This window comes from Lampris incognitus, chromosome 1 (assembly GCF_029633865.1).
Source record: "Lampris incognitus isolate fLamInc1 chromosome 1, fLamInc1.hap2, whole genome shotgun sequence".
NCBI classification, from domain to species: Eukaryota; Metazoa; Chordata; class Actinopteri; order Lampriformes; family Lampridae; genus Lampris; species Lampris incognitus.
Window position 1 is genome coordinate 129,104,579 of NC_079211.1, and position 14,344 is coordinate 129,118,922.

Below are 14,344 nucleotides of genomic sequence, written 5' to 3' on the forward strand. Positions count from 1 at the left end.
TCCCTTAACTTCATTGCTCTCCTTTTACACTGAAAATAAAATAAAAGTTTAAAATCTAATTCAATAATTTTTTTTAACAACAATATACTATACTCGGACACATTCACGGAGAGATTAAGTATCAATCACTTGTCAGCAAAATGTGGGTAGAGCAAAATTACCCGCTAACGCTAATCCCTGACCTGATAGAGTCATCAAGACTGTCACCTCAACGGCTGATTTATCTTAACGTGCACCAGCGTTGCTAAAACATGTTTCTAACATAAAAAGAATGGATTATAGTCCACATACTGGGCTATGTTTGTTGACTACTAATTTCCTTGTCATTGTAAAAGTGTTTTTGCAAACGATGCAATTATTGGCTTGTATCACACATGAAATAGTTTAACATAAGAGGGGCCGTTCCACACATAACGTGAATATCACATAGAAAAAAAGGGAGATGTGGCTGCATGGATTGCTTCTTTTTCTTGACATGATCAGGACTTGAATGTGAAAATGCTGAAGCTCAGCCAGGGATTTATTGCCCGGGACTGAAAATTTGCAGTACCAAGTGCCTGGAAAACTAATGTCTTCAGGCCTGCTGCTGAACACAGGGGAACTTTGAATCCTTTGAATCAAACACAGAAGGATGTTAAAGAATATAATGATGCACAGAATGGTGGGAAAGGGTCTCATTCTGTGCTATTTAGTTTTCTGTGATTGGAATTTTTAGTGTAGGTAACTAGTTATCCCACAGTATTAAAGCTTACGTAATGAGTGACAAGTTGGCTGGTCCTACTAAACATAAAGACTTGTGGGCAGTTAGAGGAATGGCCTTACCACCTTTTTTTTGTATAAGCCACAGGGAAATTAAACTAAAGCCTGTGATTATACTTGCACACACTGTAATTGTGGATAAGACCTGCAGATTGCAATGATAAATGGCTTTTGGTTGGGTCTTATTTTGTAATGTTGTCCCTGTGTACTGCAGCGGGGTATGTGATTTTATTTAGTTTTAGCTAGTTTTTCCATTCCTTCTCTCTCTCATCCCATTTCTCTTGGTCAAAGAGTGTAATGAGGAGCCGATCCGGATTTGAAAAACACAAACCTTCACCTTGTTCTAGATTACCTTTGCCTTTTTATGTTAACCAAATATGGCACCTTGCCAAAATGCCATTCTTTCATTCACTGAACTTTAAAGTATTAATTAAAGTCTGTGCCTTTCTCTGAATGATTTGAAAAAACTTTGGTATTTACAGTATTAATGATTGATCTTAATTCTATACACGGAGGGTGACCTTTAGATTAATTCAAAATGTGTAATGAAAATAGTTGTTTCTGTGAAGCAAGCGTGGGTGAGCTCGATGTTTTAGTCAGGCTCTGTAAATGTCACAGCAGCAATTAGCCATGGGAAAAGGGTGGCCTTTTTGAATGATTTATGGGTAGTAGAAAAAACTGAGGAGGCTGTGAATATTGGTTTGACCTGCTGGTGTTATAATAAGATCTGTGACCTGTCACATTATGTGAGCCTTCCATGAAAATACTCTTTCTTTCAGGAAATGGCAGTTTAGATATGGTTAAATTTAGGCACAAAGTTCAAGATGGTTAAGTTTAGGTATTGGTTGGAGACAGGTGATATTGGATATGGGTCCGGTGTGGTTAATATTAGGTTTAGCATCTGGGAGGTGACCGAAGTAGAGTGTTTTAAGGGCAGGGTCACAAAAACTGAGGGTCCCAAATTTTGGTTTAACACTGGTACTTACTGATGAGGTTAATTCTTTGGAGAGAATCTCGAATGTTTCTATGTTTGACACTTGATGCTGATAAACTACTGGTATTTTTGCTAACTTGATGAGATTATATTCATATGACACTACAAAGGTGACACAAAAAGCTATAAAATGCTCACATTCTAGATAGGGGTGGCACGGTGACGCAGTGGGTAGTGCGGTCACCTCACAGCAAAAACGTCCCGGGTTCAAGCCCCAGGGTAGTCCAACCTTGGGGGCCATCCTGGGTTGTCCTCTGTGTGGAGTTCGCATGTTCTCCCCATGTCTGTGTGGGTTTCCTCTGGGTGCTCCGGTTTTCTCCCACAATCCAAAGACATGTAGGTCAGGTGAACCGGCTGTACTAAATTGTCCCTAGGTGTGAATGTGTGGGGGGGGTGTGTGTGGTGTGGTGTGGGGTGTGTGTGGGGGGGGGGGGCTGTGATGGCCTGGCGGCCTGTCAAGGGTGTTTCCCCGCCTGCTGCCCAATGACTGCTGGGATAGGCTCCAGCGGCCCTGAGAGCAGGATAAGCGGATTGGATAATGGTTGGATGGATGGACATTCTACATAATATATAACATGGTGGGCTACCAAATACAGTTTTTTTTTCTTCAGCTTCAGTGGGTTAATTTTCATTCTCTACATGAAACATCTCATGAGTTTGTCACCTGTCTTAAACTCACCCTTTCATATCCTCACATTTCTTTTTCTGCAATAGCAGGTCAATGCTTGAATTTGATTTTGCCTAAATTGAAACCTTTTTATAAGGCCATGTGACATACTATAAACCGGAAATGAAAACAAACATTATGACTCCTTAAAGTTGCAGCATGTGTTTCTTCGGGTTTAGGGGGAACAACTGTGTTTTTCTAATTGTCTGTTAAAAGCAGAAAGAGGTGGGTCAGGAGGCTTTTGAGATTTACTCTGAAGTCAATCTCCCTCAGCCATGAACAGATTCTGCTCAGTCCACATTGTGATACTCTATATACCTCCTGGCCATTACTATTTCTTGGAGAATTTATCTTAGGTCTTGTTAATCATTCTGATGAGATTCTAATTCTTGGTGATTTCAATATTTATCTGAATAAGGCTGGCGATCCTCTAAGTAAAGCCTTTCTGGCGCTTGTTGATACTTTTGGGTTCACTCAGTTTGTTCAAGAGTCAACTCATTGCAGTGGTAACACCCTTGATTTGGTTTTATGGTTTTATCTAAAGGGATAGCTGTGTCATATCATTTTATCATTAAATTTGAAGCTCATTGGCCTGTCCAGCACTTGCCACATTGGTCCATCCACTGTAGCTGCATTTAGCCAGCAGCTGCCTGAAGTCTTCGCTCCTTTCACTGTAGTGACTGACTCTGTTGAAAATGTCACTAGTGACTTAAATGTGGCCCTCTCTAGTTTTCTTGATTCAGTTGCACCTCTCACTACCTGAGCTAGGCGACTAGAGGCATACACCTTGGTTTAACGATGAGACACATGCTCTTAAGTGGGCCTACAACAGACTGGAATGTAAATGGCGAAAATCAAAATTTGAATTTTTTATCTATCTTGACATGAGTGTTTATTGAATACAAACATGCTTTATATGCTGCGAAAGCAGCATTTCTCTCTCACTTAATCGATATTAATAAACATAATCCCAGATTTCTCTTTGACACTAGCTAAATTTACTAAAAAGAAGCTGTCTATTAGCTGCTCACCATTCACGGCCCATGAGTTTCTAGACTTTTTCTGCAATAAGGTTGATGAGATCATACACAAAATTAGGTCAAGTTCACCTACTCCTGCAGATCGTGTCTTACCAAATTCATATCTATTCAATGAGTCACTGATAGCCCCTGTTATTACAGCTTTTGAGACTATCTCTCTTGATACTTTGACTAAGCTCGTGTCAGCTTCTAAACCAACTACTTGCCTACTTGACCCTTTACCACCAAAACTTTTAAAAGACCGCTGGCCTTTCCTGGGACCTACAATGCTGGACATTGTTAAATTATCACTCACTACTGGCACTGTTCCCAGCAGTTTTAAGATGGCTGTGGTCAAACCTCTACTTATTAAACCGCACCTCGATCCAGGGTCACTTAATAACTATTGACCAGTCTCTAATCTTTCATTCTTTTCTAAAGTACTATAGAGTGTTGTATATCAACAACTTTTGACCCATATAGAAGAAAACTATCTATTGGGGCAGCACAGTGGCTAGCACTGTTGTCTCACAGCAAAAAGGTCCTGGGTTTGAACCCCAGGTCATCCCAGGTCCTTTCTGTGTAGAGTTTGCATGTTCCCCCCTTGTCTGTGTGGGTTTCCTCTGGGTGCTCTGGTTTCCCCCCACCATCAAAAGACATGCTTAGGTTAATACTCCTGTCAGTGCCCCTGACCGAGGCTTGGCAAGAAGAGCTAGAGTTCAAGTCAAATCAAATCAATTTTATTTGTTCCAAGTTGTTCTTTTTTCTTTTTTTACCCAACAACCATGACGGGTTGACCTCCTTATGACAGAAAATGGCTGCCATGTGTCATCACCAAAGCTGATGTGTGTATTGCACTACAAGTCAAGTCAATTTTATGTGTATAGCCCAATATCATAAATTACACATTTGCCTCAGTGGGCTTAACAGCAACACAACATCCTGTCCTTAGACCCTCTCATCGGATAAGGAACAACTCCCTAAAAAAAACCTTTTACAGGGAGAAAAAATAGGAAGAAACCTCAGGGAGAGCAACAGAGGAGGAATCTCTCACCCAAGACGGACAGCGTGCAATAGATGTTGTGTTCATGCAATTTACATAATACAACATTGAAAGAGGATAACAGAATTATAGTGGACATAGAATTTATGAAGAACATGATGCACAGGATGCCAAGCAGTGTCCACATGCCAACGGAGCAGTCCAGGACCCAAGCCACATGACCAGCATCATCATGTAATAAAAGAAAAACTTATGTGAGGAGTGGAAGGGCAGGCAGCATCCAAATGACGACCACCATCACCACGGAGACCTGGGAGGAGAACCGACTGCACATGCACGCAAGAGAGACTCACATGACACCATTCAAACAAAGAAAAAGAGAATGGAGAAGACATCATTCAGAGAGAGAGAAAAGACATGTTAGAGAAGAGAACAGTTTGCAATAGTCATTAGAGTTGGTTCCTGGGCGCTGCACAGCAGTTGCCCACTGCTCCTAGCTACTTGGCTGCCCATTGCTTCCAGTGTGTGTTGGGATGGGTTAAATGCAGAGAATGAATTTCCTCGTGGCGATTAATAAAGTACATCTTATATTATCTTATATGAACCTTTTCAAGTCAAGTCAACTCAAGTCAATTTTATTTGTATAGCCCAATATCGCAAATTGCAAATTTGCCTCAAGGGGCTTTAAAGCAACACAACATCCTGTTCTTAGACCCTCGGTTTTCAGGGCCAGTCACTCCACTGAAACTGCTCTGACCAGAGTGGTGAAAGCTCTTTTACTAGCTATGGACTCTGATTCCACCTATGTGCTTCTACTACTGGACCTTAGTGCAGGCTTTGACACCATTAATCACTGTATACTATTAGACAGAACAAATTGTAATTTAGTGACGCTGGCTTAGCGCTCTCATAGCTTAAGCTATACTTATCTGGAAGAACACAGTGTGTCTGCTATAATAATATTACATTGAAATTCTCTGACATTAACTGTGGCATACCTCAGGGCTCAGTGCTTGGCCCTCTACCTTTCTATCTTTAATTTCCCCTCTTGGCCAAATTATATGCTGTCATGGTATACATTTTCATTGCTATGCAGATGATACTCAGCTGTATGTGCCTATAAGGGCTGACGATCAAACTCAAATGACTAATTTAGAGGCCTGCTTGGCTGCTGTGAAAAATTAGATGTCACAACATTTCCTGCTTTTAAATTTGGATAAAACTGAGATGCTGGTCGTTGGACCTGCTAGACATAGACACGAATTTGATCAATTAACAATAACAATCGACAATTCTGTGATTTCACAAAGTGTGGCAGCCAAAAATCTTGGTGTTGCGGTTGATTCCAGCCTCTCTTTTGATAAGCACATTAAAGGAATCACCAAGACTGCCTTTTTTCCACTTACATAACATAGCCAACATTTGGTCTTTCCTGTCCATGGCTGACACAGAGACTCTAATACATGCATTTGTTTCATCCAGACTTGATTACTGTAATGTTCTGCTTTCACATCTGCCACATGCTAGTACTATGTCTTCAGATGGTTCAAAATTCCACAGCTAGAATCCTGACTAAATCTAGAAAATTTGACCAGATGACACCAATTCTTGCCTCCCTTCATTGGCTTCCTATCCACGTTAGATCTGACTTCAAGGTGCTTCTGCTGACTTATAAAAGCCTTAATGGGCTTGTCCCATCATACCAGTCAGATCTCCTTAAACCGTACATTCCATCTCGAGCTCTCTGCTCTCAAAATACAGGGCTCCTTTGTGTACACAAAGTTAAAAAGAAGTCAGCTAGACGTCTGCCGTTGTGTAGCGGTCTAAGCATCGGCTTTGTGTCGATGCAGTTGCCCACTGGGGACCAGGGTTCGCGCCCCGGTCTCGTCAGATGGCCAGACTCGATGAAGCAGCAATAATAGGCAATGCTGTCTTCGGGAGGGGGGCAGAGTTGGCTTGTGTTCGTCACATGAATGCGTCTCTGTGTGTGTTGGAAAAAGCAGTGGTTCGGCCTAGTTTCGCCTTGTCACAAAAGTGGCGAGGTGTCTCCTTCGAGAATGCCGGCCAGAGAGATGCAGTTGGCGAATGCGTGCAGTACGAGGGTAGTTGTTTGAACTAGAATAGGGATCGATTGGGCACTAAATTGGGCGAAAAAAGGGAAAAATCAGAAATAAATTAAAAATAAAAAAGAGGTCAGCTAGTGGCAGCACCTTTTCCTATCAGGCCCTGTTCTTGTGGAATAACCTGCCTGCTGCCATCAGAAAATGAGAGTCTATTGAGTCCTTTAAATCCAAACTTAAAATTCATCTTTTTGCCTTAAACTACAATTAGTTGCCTAATTGAGTACATCACAACCTGCACTGCATGGTGGCCCGGTTTCTGTCTCAGTGAATTTACCAAGCACTGTTCTGCTAACAAGATTATAGAGTATAGATTGACTATTGCAAACTGTCCTCTTCTCTCACATGTCTTTTCTGTCTCTCTCTGAATGATGTCTTCTCCTTTCTCTTCTCCCATGTATGTGAATGGTTTGATGTGAGTCTCCTCCATCTGCACGTGTAGTCTTTCCTCCTCCCAGGTCTCCATGGTGATGGTGGTCAATGTTATATCCTTCTCTCACTCCAATGTGTGACTAATATTTTTTTTCTTTTCTCTTCTGCTGTGTATGTGAATAGTGTGGTGTGAGTCTCCCCTGTGTGCATGTGTAGTCTGTCTTCCTGCCAGGTCTACATAGTGATGGTGGTCGCGTGGCTCAGGTCCTAAGCTATTCCGGGAGCATCTGCACACTGCGTGGCATCTTCCTCATCATATTCTTCAAATATCTTATAATTCCATTATAATTCTGTTATCCTCTTTCAATGTTGTATTCTGTAAATTGTGTTTTACTCTGTACACACAATATCCATTGCACGTCTGTCCATCTTGGGAGCGAGCGCCCTCCTCTGTTGCTATCTCTGAGGTTTCTTCCAATTTTTTTCTCCCCATTAAAGGTTTTTTTAGGGAGTTGTTCCTTATCCAATGCGAGGGTCTAAGGACAGAATTTTGTATTGCTGTAAAGCCCACTGAGTCAAATTTATAATTTGTGATAATGGGCTATACAAATAAAATTGATGTGACTTGACTTGACCTGGAAAGCCATGGGGCAACAATAACCTAAAGATTGATAGATGCCTTTGGATAGGGCAGGGCAATAATACAAGTCTATTCAATAATACTGAATCATTGTCCATAAATTAAATAATATTGTTTGCAGTGGTGTTGTATCAGGATGAAATCCAGATGCCGTCATATTGTGTAACTCAATTTTGCTGTCCAGATTAATTATAACAAGAATCTCTTGTCTAAAAGTTCTCGCAAAAGGAGGTCTAAAATATTTGAGGGGCTATTATTAGAAAACTAATTTTGGTTTTATATTACCAAACAGTTCAATGTGATGAGCCTCAGTTGGATTCTTAAACATGGATATTATGATATATTTCGATATCATGTAAAATTCCCAATAATTATTGTGATGATAACAATCTACATATCACCCAGCATAACGTTTGACTGTAAGATTATTGGTTTGAATCCCCTAGACTCCATGGGAAAGGTGAACAATAAATATGCTCCAACCAAGCTGGCTCTTTGCAAACAGAGCAAAGTTATAGTTGTAGTCGTGAGCTCTTGGATTTGAAAGTGTGCGTATTCACACACCCTCTCACCTACTCCCCAGGCCATTATTGGAAACATTGCTTGTTGTATTGTCATTTTGCCTGGTTTTGTATTATCAAGACACATGAAAAAGTGCTCCAAGAAAGTGCGGCTAAACCGTGTACCCAATTCAAGTCCTTAATCCCATGACAACATACTGCTATTATGCTACAGTCTGACATCCCAGAGAGGAAAGCTAGGTTTCTGTATCGTCCTCCCTGCCCGCTTGTTGTTCACAGGGCCTGCAAATCAAGAAATGTTGAATAAATTTAATGGTATAGAACGGGATGTCACAAATTGTCAACTTGACCACTGCTCTCACGTGTTACAACTGATTAACTTGATGGTGCAGTTTTGTGATGGGGAACACTCAGTGTAAAGGGATGTTTGTCCAGGGTTAATGGGGGAATCCATGCATGAAAGCACAAGTGGGCAACCAAGAAAAGAGCAGGCTCTTCATTCCGTTTGCCAAGTAGAATTTAGGTTTTTCTCTTCAGACATCTCATTGAGATAACAGTGTGTTATTCAGAGGACTGTACTAGGGCGACCACAATCAGTCTTACTGATATAGCGCTGCTGATTAGTGCTTTTCAAAGCCCTCGCATCATTCTCTCCTTTTTTCCTCACAAACCGCCCCTTTAATGAGCTGATTTTTATTTTGTGCATTTGTCAACACACCCTCTGTGACCTACACTTTGGTTGCATGTTTTTCAAAAGGGAGCACACACAAAACTGGCAGTTCAAGATTGGCTCTAGAACCAAGTTAAACTGTGTTGCGTCTTGCACCAAGTTAAATTGTTTTGGATTCAGCTCCAACTTAATTGTCGAGCCCAAAGCCCTTCTTATTCCTACTTTCTTAGTCAAAGATATCCCAGCTGTCAATGAACCAAAATACATCCTTATGTTGAAAGTTGTGTTGTCATTTCTTTTAATTTTTTTTATTTCAGGAAATCATCACAACCTCATTTTGATGATTTCATATGTTTGTTTTTCTCCTCTCTTTTTAGAGGTACCCCCGAGTCCTGTCAAGAGCTCCCCAGAAACAGCCCTCATGGCCTCGCCACGACTGCGTCGGGATTCAGATCGCTACTGCCAGCTATGCAACGCCTGGTTCAACAACCCCGGCATGGCTCAGCAACACTACGATGGCAAAAAGCACAAGAAGAACGCGGCAAGAGCAGACCTCCTGGAGCAACTGGGAAAGACCCTGGATATGGGTGAGATGAAAGGTATGGAGCGGTCCAGTCCATCTCTCACTGCACTGTACCGCTTTTTTTTACAACGGGTTGCGCTGATAATAAACCAGTGCAGAGCTTTGGTCAAGGGCCACCAGTGGGTCCTCTGCTATAGCCACTAATCCCCCCCCCCCCCATCAACAGTAAAACGTGAAACACTTAAGTGTTTCCCCCTGTGTTCCCATATGTACAACAAAAGTTGTACATATGGTTCTTATTATTCCAGCTAATTCCATCCCTGTTCAGGGATGGTCGTTCCCTCTTAAACTAGATGGCCTCTTTGACTCCCCATTCAAACCAGCGTTCCTCCCTATCAAGGATGTGCACATCCTCATCCTTGAAAGAGTGGCCACTGGCCTGTAGATGGGTGTAGACTGCAGAGTCCTGGCCTGATGTGTTAGCTCTTCTGTGTTGTGCCATTCTCTTGGCCAGCGTCTGTTTAATTTCCCCAATGTACAAGTCACAACAATCCTCCTGGCACTTAACAGCGTGCACTATATTGCTCTGTTTGTGCCAGGGGACCCAATCCTTGGGGGTGGACCAATTTCTGGCACAGTGTGTTTTGGGGTTTGAAAGCAAATGAGATGCAATGTTTTGAAAATGCATGTCTCACCTTTTCCGACACTCCCGCCACAAACAGAATCACCGCTGGTTTATGCTTATGCAGCAGTTGTCCTTCTCTCTTCAGTTGGCTGGTGCACTGTTTGGGCATCTTCCTGGCTTTGACAAATGCCCAGTTAGGATAACCACACTTAACCAGGGCCTGTTTAATGTGGGATTTTCCCCCTTCTGCCGCCGCTGTGTCGGTGGGGACATTGTCAGCTCGGTGGTACAGCATTCTGATGACTCCTAGTTTGTTCTCCAGTGGATGATGAGAGTCAGACCTTAAGTACTGATCAGTATGCGTTGGTTTACGGTAAACATCAACAATCAAATGTCCCCCATCACCAATTGCAGTTTCACAGTCTAAGAAGGCCAATCTGTCATTTTTCACATCATCCCTGGTGAACTTGATATGATTGTCCACAGAGTTAATGTGGTCAGTGAAATGTGGTACGTCCTGAGGTTTAATTTTAACCCAGGTGTCATCCACAAATCTGAACCAATGGCTAGGTGGTGTCCCTGGATAGGACATCAGAATTGAAAGGTGACTCGGCGTGACGAGACTGCTTGTATCTTCATGCCGCATGCTTTTTTTTAAAGAACTCATTTACCATGGTAGAACGGATTATTTGCAAGTGTGATGTAATGGAAGGCTGGGGAAAGTTTAATGGTAGCCTCAGTATGACCAGGCGAGGGAGTAAAGGAAGCGAGACGGGCCACAGCCTCAACAGTGGACAATATACCTACACCTCACCACTCCCACTCTAATACAATAGTTCTAGAGGCAACACTGGCCACCATGTGTTTTTATTGAGATCTGTGGCCTAAAAGTCACAGAACAGGCTGTCACCAAAATGTTGTCGGTTTAAATCCCTGGACAGGCAGGAAACATGCCAAGCACCAAGTAGTATAGACAATAAGTAACGACATAGTGTAGTTTCCCTTGTACAGGTTTGTGAGGGTTTTTTGAAATGTGTTGCAATTCATTTCTGTCGTCGAAGATTTTGGTGAAAAGCTGTCACTATTAAGGAAAATGAAATGTAAATGGCATCAACATTGCCTGAGATGGCCGGCGGAAAATGTGACTGACGTTTTAAAGATTGGTTAAGATTCTGACTACTTGAGGTATTTAAAAAATCAGCTAATGAAAATAAATGAATAAATAAAAATCAGCTACATGGAATTTTGAATTCAGTTTTTTTTTATTCCACTTGTTTCCAGGAGCACAGTGCGGTATTTTTGATGGATGCTTTGACTTTCAACCTGACTTGTCAGTTTGATTGCAGGAGGAAGCAAAGCACCCGAGTGTCTCTAAGTAGCCTCGGTGTGCGAGCATGTCACAAGCTGTTAAGTTCAGAACGGAGGAGAGAATGCTTTTGCTTATTGTCTCCTAGTCACAATATGTCAATAACAATTACAGAATATAACTCCAGCCAGTGAATGGCTGGGTGCCAGTATAGCAGAAGGAGCCCTGAGGTGTTGTAAAGGGCATTGGTGCATGGCCAGACCCAGTGGAACAGATAACTCCTCACAGCTGATTGGACATAGAGACACACCCCAGACACCCCATCACCCCAGCCCAGCCATGCCAACTCCAGCCGTGATTGGTTCTTTGTGTGTCGATAGGTGGGCTGTGGCTAATTAAATGGAAATGAGTTGGTGTCTGTCAGCACAGCTCTGTTCTGTTGGCTGTTGAGAGTCCAGACTATGGTGACTGTTAATGATTTTGTCTGTTTTCGTCCATAGCCCTACACACATACTCAATATGTAAACACACGCAATTGTTTTTCTGTACTTGTGAGGACCTTCACTGACCACATTCATTTCCTAGCACCTAATCCTAAACTTAACCATCAGAACTATCTGAAGTCTAACCTTAACCTAATACTTTTTTTGTTGTTGATTTTTCCACCTTTTTCTCCCCAATTGTATCCAACCAATTACCCCACTCTTCCGAGCCATCCCGGTCACTGCTCCATCCCCTCTGCCAATCCAGGGAGGGCTGCAGTCTACCACATGCCTCCTCCGATACATGTGGAGTCGCCAACTGCTTCTTTTCACCTGACAGTGAGGAGTTTCACCAGGGGGATATAGCGCGTGGGAGGATCACACTATTCCCCCCAGGTTCCCCCTCCCCCTGAACAGGCGCCCCAACCGACCAGAGGAGGTGCTAGTGCAGCAACAAGGACACATACCCACATGCGGTTTCTCACCCGCAGACACGGCCAATTGTGTTTGTAGGGACACCCAACCAAGCCAGAGGTAATATGGGGATTCGAACCGGCAATCACCGTATTGGTAGGTAAAAGAATAGACCGCTACACTACCTGGACACCGTCGCCATTTAATCCTAATTCTAACCATAACCCTAAACCAGAGACGGGTGGCCCTATACACTCACTACGCAAGTTGGGCAGGGCCCCACAAATTACGCAAGGGCCCTACCTCCCTCTTGAGTCAAAGTGGGTGTCACTGTTTACAACTTTGATGAGAGGATGAAGCAGAACTATCCTTCTGGTCACGAAAAGAGAGAGAGAAAAAAACACGATATGAGAGTAAATTGCGGGAACAGCAATCAGAGAAACTTGTGTTCTCTCCTCTCCAAGTTTGATGTCAGCAAATAACAGTGACAATAAACTGATGTACTTGCATGCAGTGCATCTCTCTCTAGTCTGTCTGTCTTGCTAACCTAGCCGGGCGGTGCATATAGCTGCAGCCATAGCATCTAGGCTTAATGTTTACATTGTATAGTCAAAGCTAATCACACAGCTTTATAGGTTTTATTTTACTGTTTAGTAACATATAGCTGCAGCCACACTCTGTATGCTTAATGTTTACATTGTGTAGCCAAAGCCAAATGTATGATATTGTGAGGACTGGACTATTTACCAAACAGCAGAACCCAAGCTCAGTGATATATTTTATTATTTTCTACATTTTATATTTTCTGAAATGTTCTTATTTATATTAATATTAACATTAGCTTATTTTAAGATTCTATAAAAAATATTCTATTCAATATTGTTTGTTTATATCTCATTATGTCCTATATAGGTCTACTTATTCTTAGACCGACTGATGGAGCAAACAACCCATTTTAAAGGATGGAGGAGTGTAGTGGGAGCACTGAGGTGTTATGTGTGACTGTGTGGCAATGGTAAATGGTGTACATGGCTCATGGGTCAGGTAGGAGGGCCCCTTAGCAGAATTTTGCCCAGGGCCCCAGGCAGGTCAGGAACAGCTCTGCCCTAAACCCAAGCTCTAACCCTAAAACAGACCCTTGAAGAAGAAAAGACTGGCCAAAATGTCCTCACTCTTTTGATTAAAAACTCAAATTGGTCCTCACAAATATAGCTGAGTAAGAACACACACACACACACACACACACACACACACACACACACACACACACACACACACACACACACACACACATTGTGCATTTACCCTAAACTTTTGGAACTCAGTACTGCACAATCTCAAGTTAGACAAGTATAACACTCAGCATTCTTGTCAAAGTGAGTTTAAAAGTGAGTTAGTTCAAAAGCTTGTTTGAATGTGAGCAAGTAAATTCTGGGTCTTGGGTGAAGAATTTTCCCTCCAGACAGGATATACTCACTCCTACAGTGAAGGCTGCTTTTTTGCCTTCCTGCCTCTGCTTTGAAATTGATGATCTGTAACGCAGAGCCATCTCCATTCCCAGCTTCATCTCCATTGCACAATGCCCATTTAGTGGGCTGTGTTAGCAAAGACGGATTTGCGAATGTCGACTCAGTCATTTTGACAAGGCTGCAAAATATCAGCGTGCTCGCTGTGCTGTGCAGCACTTAGCCCCTAATGAGGGTTTCTCTCCAGTGATTATCAATTAGTAAGAAAGTTGCAAATCATCTTAACAGTCAAAATTTGCGCTGTGCGTCCGCAGATAGAGGAATGAGGCCACAGCAAGTGTATGAGGCAGCTATGCTGGCGGGGCTGGAATGAGACTGCTGGATTCATGAGGCTGCTGAGCTGCTCTTGGCAGGCCCATTCTTCACAGCAAAGACCCACTTTTGGGATCTTCTCTGTTGATTTTTCTTATCAGTTTTTTGTCTTCCTCCTTCTTCTCTCTTTTCCCCTCTTTCACTTCAATACACACACACACGCATGCACGCACGCACGCACACACACACACACTTTTTTTTATGTACTTGCAAGGACCCTCATCAACTTAATTCAGTCCCTTGTCTCTAACCATAACCTTAAAGGGACACATTCAAAATTTTGACGTTATCTCTATATACATGTTTATAGGGAAAATACTCCTTTAGCAGCCATTATACTGAGCAGTCTCCTGTGTGTCTATCAAATGCTACTGGAACATGATTGAAAATT

The 14,344-nt window shown here is 42.4% G+C and overlaps 1 protein-coding gene across 1 annotated transcript in view; it reads left to right on the plus strand.

The window, feature by feature from the left end:
• The window catches only part of zmat4a (zinc finger, matrin-type 4a), a 153,837-nt gene that overhangs the window by 121,747 nt on the left and 17,746 nt on the right, over nucleotides 1-14,344 (plus strand). Inside the window, exon 5 of the mRNA XM_056279595.1 lies at nucleotides 9,143-9,364. Within this exon, the coding sequence (XP_056135570.1) occupies nucleotides 9,143-9,364 (222 nt within the window). The remainder of the gene's footprint in view (nucleotides 1-9,142; nucleotides 9,365-14,344) is intronic.